General features: G+C 46.3%; 1 protein-coding gene across 2 annotated transcripts; it reads left to right on the forward strand.

Moving 5' to 3' along the window:
• Nucleotides 1-829: 829 nt before the first annotated feature.
• On the forward strand, nt 830-15,839 carry GET1 (guided entry of tail-anchored proteins factor 1). 2 transcript variants are annotated; one of them, XM_070376370.1, is made up of 6 exons: nt 830-1,013; nt 7,862-7,942; nt 8,851-9,016; nt 10,021-10,088; nt 13,103-13,217; nt 14,934-15,839. In XM_070376370.1, the coding sequence occupies exons 1-6, from the start codon at nt 837-839 to the stop codon at nt 15,005-15,007; spliced, it is 681 nt and encodes a 226-aa protein (XP_070232471.1). In that variant the 5' UTR covers nt 830-836; the 3' UTR covers nt 15,008-15,839. The 2 variants fall into 2 exon arrangements, with proteins under 2 accessions (XP_070232471.1, XP_005908682.2); XM_005908620.3 differs by lacking the exon at nt 7,862-7,942 and having other exon boundaries at nt 833-1,013.
• The last annotated feature ends 4,266 nt before the right edge of the window (nt 15,840-20,105 follow it).

Raw genomic sequence — 20,105 nt, forward strand, 5'->3', positions numbered from 1 at the left:
TGTCTGACTCTCTGCGACCCCATGGATTGTAGCCTGCCAGGCTCCTCTGTCCACGGGATTCTCCAGGCAAGAATACTGGAGTGGGTTGCCATGCGAGGATGGAACCCTGCGTCTCTTGTCTCCTGCATTGTCAGGCGGGTTCTTTACCACCAGCGCCACCTGGGACGCCCTTTTTTATAGGTTGAATGTAACCATGGCCTTTTACGATACTACTTATTTTTCAGGTATGCAGTTTTGTAAATTACTTAGATTTATGGACTTCCCTGGTGGCTTATTCGGTAAATCGTCTGCCTACAGTGTGGAAGACCTGGGTTCGATCTCTGGATCAGGAAGATCCTCTGGAGAAGGAAATGGCAACTCACTTCAGTACTCTTGCCTGGAAAATCCCATGGACGGAGGAGCGTAGTAGGCTACAGTCCATGGGGTCGCAAAGAGTCGGACATGACTGAGCGACTTCACTTCATTTAGTTTTGAAATGTAAAGACTACTTACTGAACTCTACTTGCAAAACGTTTTTACGTTTCCTTGCTACTGTAATGACGGTCACTATTTACGGGACTGTGTCTTTAAAAATACAGTTGCTTAGGAATAAAGCTGAGTCAATTTAAAGAAAGTATTAATTACATAATAACACAGGTAGTTTGCTGATAAAACAAAACTAAAGTCACGGTGGAGGCCGAATTTGGAAAATAGGTTCCGCAGAGATGAAGGAACCGGAGGAAGAGGGCTACGGAAGCCAGGAATGTCAAGAAATTAGAAGAAAAGATGGCCCCGCCTCCCGAAGCGCGGCTCAGTGCGCAGGCGCGGCGGCGCCCCTCTGCGGGTCGCAGTTCTCAATGCGCACGCGCGGCCGTCGGCGTGGTCCCCATGGAGCTGCTTTAGCTGACCCGGCGACGCCGCTAGCTTCCGAGATGAGCGCTGCCGAGGCCGACCGCTGGGCGTGGCTGCTGGTGCTCAGCTTCGTGTTTGGGTGCAATGTGCTCAGGATCCTCCTCCCGTCCTTCTCCTTTTTCGTAAGTGGCTACCTGGCCCTCCAGGGACCGATGGGGTCGCAGCTTTGGTCCTCGGCCAACCTGCGGTAGACATAGGGGTCTCCAGCTGGCCGCCTGAGGGCCGGATTCGGCCTGCTGAGGCGTCTCGGTTGGGCTGTTCTGTGTTCTAAGATGTTTTTGAGTGTGCTAGCGTTTGGGTACAAAGCTTTACCCCTAAATCTGGATTTCTGGATTCTCGGTGAGAAAAAACAAAACATAATAACCTGCCCACACTTGGCCACATTTTCACGTGGCAGCAGTCTTAAGCCTGGAGTGCCCAGTGCCTTTCTGCCGGCCTCCCCCCTCATTTCTGTTATCCTCTGGCCCCTGGGGGCGGAGAGCAGCCTTCGGGTGCTGAGGGCCAGGGCTCGGCAGCCGGGGCTCCGGGAGATCCCGCCTTGTGTGTAGTGTCTATTGTGCCAGGTCCCAAGGGATGGGTCTCAGGGTGCGGGGGCTCCCATTCGTGGGGCGGGAGGGGTTGGAGACAGCATAGACAGAGAATCTCAGTGCTCTTCGTGTTGTTTCCTGTACCCAGAGGAGCCACGGCCACCTCGGAGCACTTTGCGGGGCGTTTTGCCCATCATGAGTACAGTTCCTCGTGTTCAGTCGCCAGGACTGCTGTCACTGTCATCCCATCTTCCTACACCTCCAGGAGGAGGTGTCTGGCCCAGAGTCTAGTAGTTGTACTAAGTCATCCAGCTGGTGACTGATGGCTGGAGATTTGATCTTTGGTTTGTGATCCTCCAAGGTCTGCCCTTCTGGAGCGTGAATATGGATGGGGTTGGGTGGCACATTTGATGGGAGATGTGTTTGGGAGACGTAGGGAGCTGTTCCCCGGGGAAGGGCGCCCTCTGTATGCCCACAGTAGTTCTGAGGAACTGTCTGACTCAGACCCAGACTTCAAAGGTGGGGAGCACCACACTGTAGCAGGATCCGGGGAACTCAGTACTGCTATTCTCTCCAGATATAAATCTGCGGCGGCGGTGATGGTCGGGTGTTTAAAGATAGAGAAGATTTCTACTTCTTTTTCTTTTACTCTACCCTGGAAGAGACCCTGATGCTGGGAAAGATTGAGGGCTGGAGGAGAAGGGGGCGACAGAGGATGAGATGGTTGGATGGCATCACCGATTCGATGGACATGAGTTTGAGCAAGCTCCAAGAGATAGTGAAGGACAGGGAAGCCTGGCATGCTGCAGTCCTTGGGGTCAGAAAGAATTGGTCACGACTGAGCGACTGAACAACAACTGGTATCCACCGAGTGCCTGTTTTATGTAAAACTCTATTCTAGGACCTTACCACCCAAGTGTGTGCTAGTCTTTTGTGACCCCATGGACTATAGCCCACCAAGCTCCTCTGTCTATGGGATTCTCCAGGCAAGAATACTGGAGTGGTGGTAGCCATTTCCTCCTCCAGGGAATCTTCCTGACCCAGGGAACGAACCCGAATCTCTTATGTCGCCTGCTTTGGCGGGTGGGTTCTTTACCACTACCACCACCTTGCCCTGAGGCATGGGGAATTCTGTCTTAATCCCATCCCCCATTCAGAATTTTTCCTGATGCTGCCTTGTCTTTAAGATGGTGTCCCAAGTACTTAGCATTGCATAAAATACCCTTGAAGAGCAGGCCCTTGCCCACTTTTCTTTTCTTTTATTTTTTTTAAAATTGTGGTAAAATATACACAGCATGAAATTGACCACATTAACTATTTTTAGGTACATAGTTCAGTGGCATTGAGTCTATTCACATCGTCGTGCAGCTGTCACCACCATCCATCTCCAGAACATCTGCAGCTTCCAAACAGAGACTGTCTCCCCACTGAACAGGGGGAGTTAGCCCCATGCTGCTTTCCCCAGCGCCTGGCAACCACCAGTTTACTCTCTTGTCTCTCTGAATTTGACTCTTCTAGGCACCTCGTATAAGTGAAATCATATTTTTCTGTCTTATATTTCATGTCCTTTTCTCTCTGGCTTATTTCTTCACTTAGCATAATGTCTTTAGGGTTCATCCCTATTGTAGCCTGTGTTAGGATTTCCTTCTTTTTTAAGGCCAAATAATATTCCATTGTATTTGGAGTAGGAAATGGCAACCCACTTCAGTATCCCTTCATGGAAAGTTCCATGGACAGAGAAGCCTGGTAGGCTATAGTCCATGGGGTCGAAAAGAGTTGGACACGACAGAGCGACCGAGTATGCACTTACGTATATACTGCATTTTGATTTTTACTCATCTTTTGATGGACATTGGGGTTGTTTCCACCTTTTGGCTATTGTGAGTAATGCTGGAACGTTGGTATTATAAGTGTTTGTTTGAATCTGCTTTCACTTCTCTTGGGTAAATATCCAGAAGTAGAATTGCTGGATCATACAGTAATTCTATTTTTATTTTTTTTGAGAAACTGCCATACTGTTTTCCATAGCAGCCACATCATTTAAATTCTCATCATTTCAATTTCTCCACATTCTCTTGTTATTTTTAGGTTATTATTTTTTTCTTTTTGGATAATAGCCATCCTAATGGATGCTGAGTGGCTTATCTTCATTTTCCTAATGATCAGTGATGTTGAATACCATCTCATGTGTTTATTGGCTATCAGTATATGGAAAATGTCTATTCTGATCTGTGGCCTTTTTTCAGGCCATGCCACATGGCTTGTGGGATTTTGGTTCCCTGACTAGGGACTGAACCTGGACCCTCAGCCCTCTCAGTTAGAGGTAGTGAGTTAGATGGTCTAACTGCTGGACCATCAGAATTCCCTGTGGGCCATTTTTCCATGGGGCTTCAGGAGCTGTCCCTGAGAGAAGGGTGCCCTCTGCCGGTGCACCTCCAGAGTAAGGGGCTGTGTTTTCATAGTTGAGTCAGACAGGGCTTCCCTCCTAGTTCAGTTAGTAAAGACTCTGCCTGCGGTGCAGGAGTCCCAGGTTCAATCCCTGGGTCAGGAAGATCCCCTGGAGAAGGAAATGGCTACCCAGTCCAGTATTCTTGCCTGGAAAATCCCATGGACAGAGGAGCCTGGTGGGGTCCTACAGTCCATGGGGTTGCGAAGAGTCAGGCATGACTGAGTGACTAACACTTCAGTTCTTCACTCAGACGGTAAAGAATCTGCCTGCAAAGCAGGAGTCTTGGGTTTGATCCTTGGGTCAGGAAGAGCCCCTGGAGAAAGAAATGGCTACCCACTCCGGTATTCTTGCCTGGAGAATTACATGGACAGAGGAGCCTGGTGAGCTACAGTCCATGGGGTCACAAAGAGTTGGACACAACTGAGAGACTAACACACTAGAAGTTTTTTATATAGTCTGGATATTAACTCCTTATTAAATATATGACTTGCAGGTTTTTCTCTCATTTTGTGTGTTGCCTGGCACACCTACAGAATCACCTAGATTCTCCCGACGTACCCCCATCTCTCTCCGCTTCATGTTGGCTGCTGCTGCTTAGTCACTTCAGTTGTGTTTGACTCTGTGCAACCCTATGGACTGTAGCCTGCTAGGCTCCTCTGTCCATGGGATTCTCCAGGCAAGAATACTGGAGAGGATTGCCATGCCCTCCTCCAGGGGATCTTCCCCACCCAGGGATCAAACCTCATCTTAGAACCACATACAGAACTAATCTCAGTTGTTCAAAGAGGCTGTTGGTTTTGTATTCCTTAGTGAATTGTTCCTGGGCTTCCCAGGTGGCTCAGTGGTAAGGAATCCACCTGCAATGCAGGAGATGTGAGTCATTTTTTAAAATTAATTTATTTTTTAATTGAAGGATAATTGCTTTACAGAATTTTGTTGTTTTCTGTCAAACCTCAACATGAATCAGTCATAGGTATATGTATATATCCCCTCCCTTTTGAACCTCCCTTCCATCTCCCTTCCCATCCCACCCCTCTAAGTTGATACAAAGCCCCTGTTTGAGTTTTCTGAGATAAAACAGCAAATTCCCATTGACTATTTTACATATGATAATGTAAGTTTCCATGTTACTCTCTCCATACATCTCACCCTCTCCTCCCCTCTCCCCATGTCCATAAGTCTGTTCTCTATATCTGTTTCTTCATTGCTGTCCTGCAAATAAATTCTTCAGTACCATTTTTCTAGATTCTATATATTCATTAGTATACAATGTTTCTCTTTCTCTTTCTGACTTACTTCACTCCGTATAATCCACCTCATTAGAACTGACTCAAATGCTTTCCTTTTTATGTCTGAGTAATAGTCCATGGTGTGTATGTACCACAACTTCTTTATCCATTCATCTGTCAATGGACATCTAGGTGGCTTCTATGTTCTAGCTATTGTAAATAGTGCTGCAATGAACAATGGGATACATGTATCTCCTTCAGTTTTGGTTTCCTCAGGGTATATGCCTAGGAGTGGGATTGCTGGGTCATATGGTGGTTTTATTCCTAGTTTTTAAAGGAATCTCCGTACAGTCTTCCATCGTGGCTGTATCAATTTACATTCCCACCAACAGTGCAAGAGTGCTCCCTTCTCTCCACACCCTCTCCAGCATTTATTGTTTGTAGACTTTTTGATGATGGCCATTCTGACCCGTGTGAGGTGATATCTCATTGTAGTTTTGACTTAGATCTCTCTAATAATGAGCGTTGTTGAGCATCTTTTCATGTGTTTGTTAGCCATCTGTATGTCGTCTTTGGAGAAATGTCTGTTTAGGTCTTTCCCCCAGTTTTTGATTGGGTTTGTCTTTCAGGAGATGTGAGTTTAATCCCTGAATCAGGAAGGTCCCCTGGAGATGGAAATGGCAACCCACTCCAGTGTTCTTGCCTGGGAAATCCCATAGATAGAGAAGCCTGGCGGGCTACAGTCCATGAGGTTGAAAAAGAGTAGGACACAACTTAGCGACTAAACAAACACAAAAATAACAGCTATAAATAAGACCTATCATCATCTCCAGCTCCTTCCCCAAGCTTATAGGAAACCTAAGCCCTGTAGCTTCCACATTCTCATAAGAAATTATTGCTGCAGTCTGCACATGCGTGAGGCTTGTGCCTTATTAGATGGCTGTTTGTCATTCAGGTGAAAGATACTGGGTTTGTCCTTGGACCCGGGTCATCCCTTTTGCTGCATCCTACTGCTGTATAGGCTGTCTAATCTCAAGCCAGTTGTTGTCGTTCAGTCGCTAAGTTGTGTCTGACTGTTTTCAGCCCCATGAACTGCAGCACACCAGGCTTCTCTGTCCTTCACCATCTCCTGGAGTTGGCTCAAACTCATGTCCATTGAGTTGATGATGTCATCCAACCATCTCATCCTGTGTTGCTTCCTTCCCCTGCCCTCAGTCTCATCAGTCTTTTCCAGTGAGTTGGCTCTTCGCATCAGGTGCCCAAAGTATTGGAGCTTCAGCGTCAGCATCAGTCCTTCCAATGAATATTCAAAGTTGATTTCCTTTAGGATTGCAGTCCAAGGGACTCTCAAGAGTCTTCTCCAACACCACAGTTCAAAAGCATCAATTCTTTGGCGTTCGGCCTTCTTTATGGTCCAGCTCTCACATCCATACATGACTACTGGAAAAGCCATAGCTTGACTATAAGGACCTTTGTTGGCAAACTGATGTCTCTACTTTTTAATGTGCTTGTCTGGGTTTGTCATAGCTTTCCTTCCAAGGGGCAAGCGTCTTAATTTCATGGCTGCAGTCACCATCTGCAGTGATTTTGGAGCCCAAGAAAATGAAATCTGTCACTGCTTCCTCTTTTCCCCCTTGTTTGTCCTAAAGTGGTGAATCAGTAGGGTATCCGCCACAACAATCAAGATAAAGAATATCTCTGTGACCTCTGAAAGTCCTTTTCCCCACCCAGCAGTTTCTTGGTTTACAAAGTTTAAGCAGCATCTATGAACTCCTTCCTCTTAAGATGATTCTGTGGTTTTTAGAGCTAGTTGGGCACATTCCTGTGTTCTTCTCTAGGGTGGATCTGGCCGGAGTGTATGTCCTTTAGTTAGAGTGTAGGGCAGTGGTCAGTCCAGGGCAGAGTGGACAAGACGAGCAGAGCGGAGCTCTGGCTGCAGGCTCAAGGCCTGCAGGAGGCTTCGCAGTGGTAAACACGGTGTGCTGCGGCGCAGGCGCCCTCTGGCGACCGAAGGGCCTCATTGCTCGGGTGCCGGAAAGCGGCCCTGGTGGGGCGTTGAGGGGAGGGGCGCGTCTGCGCACCTGGAACTGAAGAGTCACCACACTGTGTGCCGGGCAGCGGGCATCGGGGCTAGAGGAACAGACTCAGTTATTGTGCACCTGCTATGTACCAGTACACTGAAATATGTTTATATGTTTTAAAATTTGAAACAAACACAGATGTGCAGAAAAGTTCAGTAGAAAGAACTGGTTTTGTTTCCTGAGCCATTTGAAAGTAAGTTGTGACCCTGAACACCCTCTTTCTCTTTCCATGAGGCTTCAGCGTATAAACAGCGGCCTCGTCCACAGTCCAAACGTTAGGTACTATCCTCCTGTCCCATTCAGGGTTCTCTGTCCTGACGAGGTCCTTCCGAGCAGAAGGACCTTAGTCAGCGTCGTCTGTAGCGCATACTTGTCAGGCCTCTCTAGTCTGGAAGGAGTCTTGGTCCTTCCCTGACTTGTGTGGCTGACGTTCCCGAGGCTCGCAGGGCAGTGGTGTTGCACGATGGCAATCTGCGGACGTCTCTGTCCGATGTTGGCGGGTTTGTCACATGAAGGATGCTGTGTTTCATTACATCTCATCAGGTGCTGTGGGCATGGATTTGGGGATGTACACGCATCACTCCAGGCCAATCCCGAGGGATTCTTAGTGCCCTACAAGGTTGCCCGTGGACCTCTGTGTGCCCCTGTGAGAGTGGTCACCTCTCTCTCCCCTTACTCTCCCAGGACCCTCACTCGTCCTCGTCGGTTTGGCACCACCTGGCAGCCACTGCCATCTGGAGTCTGGGCCACTGGCGTTCCTGGCAGGTGTGTGTGTGTGTGTGTGTGTTGTGGGGTGGTGCCTGGGAAGGGCGTCAGGGGTGGCGAGAGTGGGTCCCCTCCACTATCTGGGCACTAGGAACACCTTGGGGAGGGCGCCTGGGCCAGCTGCTTCCCATGGGGGCCCTGGCTGTGCAGGCATATCCTTTGCAAACATTTATGTCTGTTATTTCCTCTGTGTGTCTGGAAAGTCATGTGTCTCCAATTTTAATCTACCCCTGCAGGACTCATTCTAGTTCTCCACGGATTTTTATTTCTCACTCCCTTTTCTAACGATGAGAACGCTGCTACCATAATCCTTAGTAGGTTTACTTGACTAGCTCAGTGCTTTGTAAATGGTCCTCCGTCTCCAGCACCGCCCCATCTCTCTCTGGGGCTCTGACACCATGATAGGCTGGGTTCCTTCTTCCTGTTGTGTATGCTTATGTATGCCCCCCTCACCTGCTGGGGCTCTGACTCTCATGCCAGGCAGCTCCTCTGTAGGAGCGCTGTCTTCACCAGCCACCACTTCATCCCTGACACCCAGCACCCACTCCTGCTCTGCCCTAATTGAGGACAGAATTGAATTCTTAAGGGCGGGAAGAGGATGTGGGATCCTTGCCACCTGAGTGCAGCTCTGGGGGTGGAATCAGTGTTCACTCTATAATCACAGTTTTACAGTAAAAATGAAGGCTACGTACATTTGTGCTATAGCAGCTGAAGGAAAGGCATAGTTGACAGGGGACTCGCCTGCAAGGAGTCTTTATCTGTGTGGTGATTGTGGGCAGCATGCCCAGCACGTGCAGCGAAGCCAGGCTTTGGAGGTAAAGGGCAGCTCACCCAGGGGCAGGAGGCAGCAAGCTGATGGATGGAGGAGGTGGGGGACAAGACCCTGACCCCGCTGTTTCCTCCCCCAGATGTCCCGGGTGCTGCAGAAGGACGCAGAGCAGGAGTCCCAGATGCGAGCCGAGATCCAGGGCATGAAGCAGGAGCTCTCCACTGTCAACATGATGGACGAGTTCGCCAGATATGCCAGGCTGGAGAGGAAGATCAACAAGATGACGGATAAACTCAAAACTCATGGTACTGTGCTCAGCTGTAAGAAAGCTTTGTAAGAGCTAATTCACAGAGAAGCCTTTATATGAAGCTGGCATAGCATACACCCTTTGAGCTTCAATGTTCTGATGTTGATGGAGAGTTTTAAGTTGTCTGGAAGAGACCTGACAATACTTCTTACTTTCTCCTTAGTGTGCTGGTGAACCTTTGCTTTCTAAACACAGACACCTGGGAATTCCCTGGTGGTCCAGTGGTTAGGACTCTGCACTTTCAGTGCTGGGGGCCCAGGTTCCATCCCTGGTCCAGAAACTAAGATCACGCAAGCCTTGAGGTGTGGCCAAAAAAAATTTTTTTTTAACTGAAAAACAAAACAAAAAAACCCACACAGAAAGCTTTAACATCCTCTTAGATTTCTTCATTCTCTGTAGGCTGATATTCTCAAATTCAACACTTTTCTGAGAGAAGCCCAGGAAAATCTTACAGTGAATTTTCAAGGGCTTTTGTGAACACTCTCTAAAAATTGCCCAGGAGTCTCCTTATCTGAGTGTTGACTTCAGGGTGGGGATTAGGTCTTACTCAGCCACTGTTCCTAACTCTCTCATGGGATGGAGAGGAGGTCAGCCTGTGTGCCAAGAGTGTGCGTGGCTCATAAAACACACCGAGGGAGCTTCCCCAGGCCTGAGACAGACTAGACTGTGGATTAGTGTTCTTTGTGGGCTGGGAAGTCTGGAAAGAAAGTGTAGTTCTGTTGGTTAAGTGCGTTGTAAAATGAATCTCTGATTTAGATGAATAGTTTTAAGAGTTTTTAAAATTAAAGCTTCAGGTCTCATAATCTGTGATTGTATTTTAAATAATGGCATAGTGAGTGATTTTTAAGAAATTCCATTTTATATTTTCTAAGCATGGTGAGCAAATGTTGTATACATAGTTAGAAAATATTTAATGAGAGGAAAAAACATTTCTGTGTTCTTGAATATTTTCTTCATTTTTTTTTTTTTTTTAGGACTGATAGCATTTGTTTTTCCTTTCAGTGAAAGCACGGACAGCTCAATTGGCCAAGATAAAATGGGTTATAAGTGTTGCCTTCTACATATTGCAAGTAAGTGTCCCGTTGTGTCACCTGAGGCCATTGAAGTCCTCCAAAACCGAGTGACCCAGAATCCAGGCCTGGGAATTCAGGCTTTCCCACTTCCAGCTGCCGGCTGCTCCTGCTGGTGTGTGACTCTGAACACTGGCCTTTCTTCCTCTTAGTCTCTTTTAGCTTTTCTCTTTGTTGTTGTTCAGTCACTAAGTTGTGTCTGACTCTTTGCAACCCCATGACTGCAGCATGCCAGGCTTCACTGTCCTTTACTATGTTCCAGAGTTTGCTCAGACTCATGTCCATTGAGTCAGTGATGCCATCCACCCGTCTTATCCTCTTCCGTTCTCCTCCTGCCTTCAGTCTTTTCCAGCACCAGGGTCTTTTCCAGTGAGTCAGGTCTTCACATCAGGTGACCCAGGTATTGGAGTTTCAGCTTTAGCCTCAGTCCTTCTGGTGAATATTCAGGGTTGTTTTCCTTTAACGCTGACTGGTGGTTTGATCTTGCTATCCAAGGACTCTCAAGAGTCTTCTCCAGCACTACAATTACAAAACATCAGTTCTTCAGCCCTGTACCTTCTTTATGGTCCAGCTTTCACATCTGTACCTGACTGCTGGGAAACCATAGCTTTCATTATACAGACCTTTGTCAGCAAAGTGATGCCTCTGCTTTTTAGTATGTTGTCTAGGTTTGTCTTAGCTTTTCTTTTTTTTTTAGCAAGCATCTTTTAATTTCATGGCTGCAGTCACCGTCCACAGTGATTTTAGAGCCCAAGAAAATAAAATCTGTCACTCTTTCCACTTTTTCTGCATGTATTTGCCATGAAGTGATGAGACAAGATGCCATGATCTTAGTTTTTTGAATGTTGAGTTTCAAGCTAGCTTTTTCACTCTCCTCTTTTATCCTCATCAAGAAGCTCTTTAGTTCCTCTTTGCTTTCTGCCATTAGAGTGGTGTCATCTGCATATCTGAGGTTGTTGATATTTCTCCTGGCTACCCCCTCCAGTATTCTTGTCCGGAGAATTCCATGGACAGGGGAGCCTGGAGGGCTACAGGTCATGGTATCTGTAGTCAGACGTGACCGAGCTTTTCTCTTTAAGAATTGTTAAATGTTGGAATTTTTTTAGCACCTGAGGTTCTCTGGAGTTCTTCCATGTTGCAGTTTTGGGAGCCGGGGGGTCAAGTCAGAGAGCATATTATTATTTTTTCATCTTCCTATTTGCTTTTATTTATTTTTTTGTTGGCGGATAATTACTTTACAATGTTGTGGTGGTCTCTGCCATACATCTGCAAATCAGTCATAATTATATACACATATCTTCTTCCTTTGGAGCCTGCCTTCTGCCTCCATTCCGCCCTTTAAGTCATCACAGTGCCTCGCTGGGCTCCCTGTGCTGCACAGCACCTTCTCACTGGCTATCTGTTTTACACATGATGGTCTATGCGTGTCAGTGCTGCTCTCTCTTTTCCACCCTCTTCTTCCCCTGCTGTGTCCACCAGTCCTTTCTCTGAATCTTTTTTTTCTTCTCTGTGATAGGTTCATCAGTACTGTTTTTCTAGATTCTACATACATGCGTTAATATTTGATATTTATTTATTTTTCTCTTTCTGACTTACTTTGTATAACAGGTTCTGGGTTCATCCACCTCACTACAACTGACTCAACTTCGTTCCTTTTTATGGCTGAATAATATTTCATGGTGTGTATGTACCACAGCTTCTTCATCCATTCATCTGTTGATCGACATCTAAGTTGCTTCCATGTCCTGGCTATTGTAAATAGTACTGCAGTGAACATTGGAGTGTGTGTGTGTTTGAACTGTGGTTTCTCCAGGTATATGCCCAGCAGTGGGATTGCTGAGTCACAGGGTGGTTTTATTCCTAGTCTCCATACTGTTCTCCATAGTGGCTATACCAGTTTACATTTGCACCAACAGTGCAGTAGAGTTCCTTTTTCTCTACGTCCTCTCCAGCATTTATTGTCTGTTGCTTCTGTTGTTTAGTCGCCAAGTCGTGTTTAGTGCCAAGTCTTTTGAGACCCCCTGACTGGAGCCCACCAGACTCCTCTGTCCGTGGAATTTTCCAGGCAAGAACACTGGAGTGGGTAGCCATTTCCTTCTCCAGGGGATCTTCTGACTGAGGGATCAGACTTGCATCTCCTGCCTTGACTGGCAGATTCTTTACCATCTGAGCCACCCAGGGAAACCCTTTTGTTTGTAGTTGATATTTATTTAGACATTATATTTTCTAAGGTGGTCAGTGATGTGGCGGTCGCTTGTCCCCGTGTAGATGATGAGTAGCTGTCTCTCCGTCAGGGGACGCCTTATTCTCACCCACGTCCAGCACCACTGCTTCCCAACTTTCTCATCCGGTGGGTTTTTCCTTGTTTCATTTCTCGCCCCTGCTCCTCTCCTTCCACCCTGAGGTTGTGGATGGGTTGCACCGGAGGCTAGAAGCTGCTTTCAGTGATCTCCGAGTGTCAGTGCTGGGAGCCCTGCCCCCACAGTCCCGGTGGTCTGGGTGTGTGAGGACTTTGATCCTGGGGCAGTCACTTTGCTACAAGAGAGGTTTCACAGGGACAGGAGTTGCGAGAGCCGCGCTCTTAGGTCTGGTCACCTGGGTGGCATCTTCAAGACCATGAAGAGGACGGAAGACAGCTGACAGAACGCTGCTGGGAAAAGAGGAGCCGTTGAACATCACAGAGGGCTGCTGCTGCGCTTGGGTTGAGGATGGGAGGAGCAGCTAGTTTTCTCAAGGGTCCGAGAGACATCAGTTTTGTCACAAACGAGGTGTATTTAGCATAAGCTGGCTACTCAGAGGAGTTGCTTAATGGGAAGGGAACACTTACACTGTGGAGACCTTGGATAATGTATCAGCTAATTTAATCGTGTGTGTGGATGGTGAGAACTGGATTGGCTGGGAGTGAGGTCACTGATTGGGAGAGTTTCCTGTTTGTCTTCCTGTTTCCTTGTTTTCCGTGGTGGTGGGTTGTGTGACGGGCAGGGTGTCTCCGTTCACCAGCCGTATCTCCACAGGCCGCCCTGATGGTCTCGCTCATCTGGAAGTATTACTCTGTCCCTGTGGCTGTGGTGCCAAGCAAGTGGATAACTCCCCTGGACCGCCTGGTAGCATTTCCTACGAGAGTCGCAGGTGAGAGGGTTCTGGCAAGCGTGGTAGGGGAGTGTGGCTAAGGCTGATGTGGGGCGTGTGCAGTCAGATGACCTCCCCCTGCCGCCTGGGGTGAATAGTGCTTGTGTCCGCCCCTCCCACGAGGCTTGCAGCGAAGAAGCCAACACCAGGAGAATTTACTTAACTAGTCCCGCATGACCAAACTGTGAACTAGCAGAGCTATAATTCAGCCCAAGCCTGCCTCTGCAGTCCAAGGCCAATATCATGGTCTGATACCTGTTTTTTGAAACACCACTTCTAATTCCCAGATTCAGTGGCTCCTTTTGAATTCATACTATGCTTAGTCCCTCAGCAGCATTTCCTGCTGTTGGCCATTCTTTCACTTTTGAAAGGATTTTGTTCAGATGTTAAATCAGTCCATGTCCTGGGAATTCTCTGGCAGTCCAGTGATTAGGAATTTGTGCTTCCACTGCATGGGGCTCAGGTTCAATCCCTGGCTGGGAAACTAAGATCCTACATGCTGCCTGGCATGGCCAGAAAAAAGAAAAATTAGTGCATGTGTTTGTAGAATGAGTAGGAATATCAGAAAAATTTTTTTTAAAGACTTGGATATCCCTCTTAACAGTGTGGTGTATTTTTTCCGGTCTTCTTTGCTATATATTTTTATACAGTAAAAGTTATTTGGCACATATAATTTTTACCCTTCCTATTATTTAAGCCTTTTCCCACATTGGGCTTCCCTAGTGGCTCAGACAGTAAAGAATCTGCCTGCAATGCGGGAGACCTGGGTTTGATCCCTGGGTTGGGAAGATCTCCTGGAGAAGGGAATGGCCATCCACTCCAGTATTCTGGCCTGGAGAATTCCGTGGACTGTATAGTCCATGGGGTCACAAAGGGTTGGACACGACTGAGTGACATTCACTCTCCCATATCATTAAGTTTCTTCACATTAGCAGACTGAAATGCTGCTGGCTATGCTGAGAGGGCAGCTTACGGGGTTTCTTTATGAAGGACTTGGAGTAGCTGTTCTTCAGTTAGGTGTGTTATCATTTATTACTTTCCCTGCTAAAGGACGTTTGTTTCAGTCCCGGGTAGTTGCTGTGGAGTGGATGCTGTAGGACACGTGCTGCTTGGCCAGTCTCTGGCTGTGATTTGTGGTCACACTGGAGGTGAATTACTACATCAGCTTAGCCAACCCCCTTCCTTCCCCTCCTCTTCCCCCTTTCTGGGTTCAACCAGGAGGGCACGGCCGGTGGTTCTCAGTGGTTCTGAGCCGAGGAGCTAAGAGGCCACCCTTCCAGGCATCTTGTGGCCTGCCGTCCTGTCTCTCAGCATCAGTGGGGCAGGGAAAGCCCGGGGAAACATTGCTCCATGTTTGTAATGCTTTTGTGAGGAGGGAAAGACAAGTGGTCTGAGAGGGAGGTCCTACAGTCAGTTAATAATAATGTCAGTCAGTACGTAAATAATAAATAATACAGTCAGTCATAAATAATGATGCACAGCTCAGGCAGGAAAGAGAAATTCAAATCATTGTTTATTGTTCTGAGTAATTCCTGCAGGTCCGTGAATCGGTAGAAAGCATGATCAGTTTGAACCCACAGAACACAAACTTAGACCTAGCCCAGCATGACTCAGAGAGGACTGGCGTGCTCCGTTTGCCAGAAGTCAAAGGCAGCAGGGGCAGGAAATGTGGGCGGCATTCCTGCATGTTCTCATGTTGAATTTCTTTGTTTTTAGGTGGTGTTGGAATTACCTGTTGGATTTTAGTCTGTAACAAAGTCGTGGCTATTGTGCTTCACCCTTTCAGCTGAAAACGAAGATGAATTTGACTACAGCACTTTCAAGAACAAATTTTCACTTAGGAGGTTGCAAGTCTGACTTATCCTTTTTTTTTTTTAAAGAAACACAAGCCACAGATTAGTTGTTGTTGAACATGTCTGTTCTTGGACTTCATGTTGAGATTCTTAGAAGAATCACGATTTTCTATACTTGTCATGGGCCGTGAAGGTCAGTCTCACACATGTGCACTGGCCACCATGGCACCAGATTTGGGACGAGAAGTGTGTGACATTATGGGCTACATGTTGTTACTTGTGATCGGCACTCGTGACATGTTTTAAAGGTCATCTTGCCAACTGGAAAGTCAGACTTTTCTAGTAACATAAGTGCTTTAAAGAGTTGGAGCTATTTTTAATCCCGATTACCAAGTAGCTTAATTTTAATACCACTACTAGAATTTGAAAATCTGTGTTTTAATTTCATGCAGTAGTACTGGGAGAGTAACACTAATTGACAGTGCTCTTTTCTTCCTCTGTTTCAAGTCATTTGTTGGGCAAACCTTCAGATATTGTCTACGTATTTGAAGCGAATGTTTCATTGCTCTGTTTTATAAATGTATTCATGAACCCATAATGCATTGTTTTATGCTTAAACTGTGTGTTTTATAAAGTATTTCCAATGAAGGGTATTTTTTAAAGCATATAATTTTTATGCTCTGTAGAAAGGAAGAAAGTTAAAAAACAAGCTAGGACCCCTGATTAAATTACTTTGAGTGACTGCTTGTTTGCCCCATCAAGTACAATTCTGCTACGTATTTTTTAAATCACTTTTTTCTAATTAAAATTTTTGCAAGCGCTTGTGTGACTTCGTTCCTTATGGCCACTTTTTGCTACGACTGATCTGTGGTGGGAGCTTGCACCGATGACTAAGTGGAACTCAGCCCTGTAAAGCCAAATACTAGCGTGAGTTTTTGTTTTGTTTTTAAAGTATTTATTTGAATTGAGGTATAATTGTTTTACGATGTTGTGTTAGTTTCTGCTGTACAACAGCATGAGTCAGCTATATGTAGACATATATCCCCTCCTCCTTGAGCCTCCCTCTCACCCGTCTGTCGCAGCCGCCGTCTACGTCATCGCAGAGCACCGAGCTGAGCTCCCTGCGCTTCACAGCAGCTTCCCACTGGCTGTTTTACACGTGCTGGTGTGCGCGTCACTGCTGCTCTTGCAGTCTGTCCCACCCTCTCCTTCCCTGCTGTGTTCACCAGTCCACTGTCTGCACATGTGTCTCTGTTCTGCCCTGTGGAGAGGTTCACCGGTACCGTTTTTCTGGATTCTGTATATATGTGTTAATATGTGGTATTTGTTTTTCTCCTCCTGACTTCATGCTGTATGACAGACTCTAGGTCCATCTGCATCACTGCAGATGACCCAGTTTCTTCCCTTTTTATGGCTGAATACTCATTATATGTGTGTACCACACCTTCTCTATCGCATCCTCTGTCAATGGACTTCTAGGTTGCTTTCATGTAGCACGAATTTTAAAAAATCATGTGTGTATCCTTGTACTCCCTGATGCTGTGATAAGTAAGCTCATTATTATTTCTGCTGATCATGCTATGAAGCGACCAAGAACTGTGTTGCTTCAGTCAGGTATCACCAGAGTGGGTTTCGGGTTCATCTCAGACTCACTCAGCCCCAGGCTGCCCCAGCTCTGGGAGACGATGCAGAACGGGCAAGACAGCCGTGCTTATGGCCAACACCAGTGTCTACCATCCGGTCACCTCACGGTTTATTTCAGCCGCAGGGGATGAGCCCTGACCTCGTCCTCATCAGTGGAGGCAATTACAGCAGCACAAGGAAGCTGTGGGGTCTCGGGCCCCTGGGAAGCCGCATGCCCAGTGTGATTTTATGAGCTGCAGGCATAAATGGCGGGTGACACAGTCCACAGTTGGGTGGCCAGGTACCCACCCCCAGGCCCATCCTGGGATCACTAATCCATGAAAGTCTCCTGAGCTAGATCCTCATTTCTCTACTAAGGATATAGTCTTTCTGCACGCGTTTTGACAGATCTCATTGAGGCTAGAAGAAAAGGTTTATAATTCACAGCTGTTCCCTTTTTTCCACATACATTAATAATAGTTTGTGAAGATTAAATAGGGGGCATTTAAATGTCTCATGTTTCACATCCTTGTGGTTTTTGAAAAGTTTTTTTTTTAATAGTAAATGTGGGACTGAATTCAAAAGATATAAAAAGCTGTGATAAAAGTACATCTTCTAAGCTTCTGCTGTCGCGTCCTCGTTTCCGGAGTTGTCACTGCTACCAGTGTCTTCCGGTGGTATTTCATACCTTGATGAAAATTGATACATGTGCTTTTAAGATAACTTTTTAAAAGTAACACCTAAAAAACTCTCCACAAAAAGTTTTATTTATTTTTTAAAAATCCTAGCTGGAAAGTACAGAAAAGGAACTAGGAAGCGAAGTCTCCCGAGATTCCACAGAACTGGGACTGTGGTGTCATCGTTTGAGCGTTTCCTTTCTTTCTAAAATTTTATGGATAGCTTTAGGTTTTGTGCTCCTATTAAAAATTACTGGATGTGGTTTGTAGCTTCACATGAAAATAGACATCTGTTTGATTTAAAATACGTCTAAAGTGGGAATTCCCTGGAGATCCGGTGGTTAGGATTCTGTGCTTTCACTGCCAGGCCAGGGTTTGTTCCCTGGTGGGCGAACAAAGATCCCACAAGCTGCAGGCCGCAGCCAAAAAAAAAAAAATCTAAAGTTCTCTTCATACCGGTTTGGTTTGCTCTAAATTTATGATAAATCAAGCAGGGGAATCTTTTTATATACAAACCTATAATCATTTTAGTATGTGGTTAATACAGTCTGTTACTGGCACAGGAGGGTGGAATGCTACCTCGGCTAGTTTACTCTTCCCTGACATGGCCAGACTGTTTGGCCGCCCATGATTTTTCTTATACACAGGTCTGTGGGGGCAGTGTGTGTGTGTGTGTGTGTGTGTGCGCATGCAAGTATGTGTGATGCCTCTTCTGTCCAATCTATATTTTGTATGCTGAGTCACTTCAGTCATGTCCGACTCTTTTGCAACCCTATGGACTGTGGCCCGCCAGGCTCCTCTGTCCATGGGATTCTCCGGGCAAGAATACTGGAGAGGGTTGCCATGCTCTCCTCCAGGGGATCTTCTGAACCCCAGGATCGAACCCCCTGTCTCTTATGTCTCCTGTTTATATTTTATTGGACCTTTAAGATTATTTATGAAGCTTTTTCTGACCACTTTAGATGATAGTGATTTCTTTTTTCTTCCCCTCCTTGTCTGAACATCTGAAGTAGCGTCAGTATGACTAACCTGTCAACAAATTTTGTATTGACTTGTGATATCTGCTATTGTGTGTTTTTATTCCTAACGTTTGGTGGTGGCTTAGTCCATAAGTCCTGTCTGACTCTTTTGCGACCCCATGGACTGTAGCCTGCCAGGCTCCTCTGTCCGTGGGATTTTCCAGGCAAGAATACTGGAGTGAGTTGCCATTTCCTTCTCCAGGGGATGTTCCTAACCCAGGGATCGAATCCCAGTCTCCTGCATTGCAGGCAGATTCTTTACCATCTGAGCCAGTAGGGAAGTCTGATTCCTAATGTTTAGGTACTTCTTTTGTGATAAAGGGTTTTCCTTCTGTTGATGCTGTAAGTGCCTTTAGGGCCAGAGGCTGTTGCTTAGGCTTTTTTATACCCCTCCCAGCATGTTGTAAGTCAAAACCCAGGAATATTTAACTTAAAAAAAAAACTCCACCAAATAATGGTTTTCACCTAAGGCCCATGTACACCTTTTCAGGGAGTATTCACAGTTGAGCTGTTACCAATTAGCAGTTAGGGGAGCTTCCTTGGGTGCTGTTCTCTTACAAGTTCATGGTGGAGCCTTTTGGTGGTCTCACCAGATCCACAGCTCTGTGTGTTTGCACCCCAGGTGGATCCTGGGACACACGGCTCGTTTTCTGTCTGCGTTCACTGTTCTTTTCCTTTCGGGGGCGGGGGGTGTTGTGCGCACCATGCTGCTTGTTGGGTCTTAGCTTGTTGGGCCAGGGGTCAAACCTCTGCTCCCTGCAGTGGGAGTGCGGAGTCTTAGCCACTGGCCCTCCAGGGAAGTCCCAGGTTCACCATTGTTTGTGTGTCGGCTTTGCTGCCTGTGTGTTTGGAACGTAAAGTGTACGCATTCCTCTTTCAGTATGGAGAGCACCGACTCTTGCTGTTGAGTCCAACCTTAAGTTGAATGAACGCTGTGTATGCTGCTGATGCTTTAGAGGTTGCTTGTGCTTTTGGTGTCATTCCTAAGACTCCATTGCCAGATCTAAGTTCAAGGTTTATGCCTCTGTTTTCTTTTCAGAGTTTTATAGTTTTAGCTTTTACATTTAGGTCTTTGGTTCATTTTGAGTTAATTTTATATACAGAGTGAGGTAAGGATTCAGTTTTATTCTTTTACATGTGGGTATCGTGTTGTCCAGGCTTCCCTGATGGCTCAGTGGTAAAGAATCCACCTGCCAACATGGGAGACCTGGGTATGATCCAGGAAGATCCCCTGGAGGAGGAAACGGAAACCCACTTCAGTATATTTGCCTGGAAAATTCCCTGGACAGAGGAGCCAATAGTCTACAGTCCATGGGGCCACAAAGAGTTGGACACGACTCAGCAACTGAGAATGCACGCATGCAGCCTGTTGTGCAAGCGCCATTTGTTAAAGAGACTTAAATCAGTGGACTATAAATACATGGATTTGTTTTTTGGACTCAGTTCTATTCCATCCATCTACATATCATTCTCATACCAATTCCATGGTGTTTTGATTACTGTTGCTTGGTATTAAGTTTTGAAATTAGGAAGTGTGAAGCCTCCAATATTTTTCTTTTGAAAGATTTTTTTTGGCTGTTCTAGGTCCCTTGTGATTCCATCTGAATTTTAGAATCAGCTTTTCAGCTTCTTCAGTGATGCTAGCTGGGGTTGTGTTGCCATCTTGACATTATCTTTCAGTCCTTGTGCACTGAAAGGGTGTCTTTCCAGTTATTTTGATCTTTAATTTCCCTCAACAATGTTCTGTAGTTTTCAAATGATAGACATTGCATATCT

Source organism: Bos mutus, chromosome 1 (genome assembly GCF_027580195.1).
Source record: "Bos mutus isolate GX-2022 chromosome 1, NWIPB_WYAK_1.1, whole genome shotgun sequence".
Taxonomy (NCBI): domain Eukaryota; kingdom Metazoa; phylum Chordata; class Mammalia; order Artiodactyla; family Bovidae; genus Bos; species Bos mutus.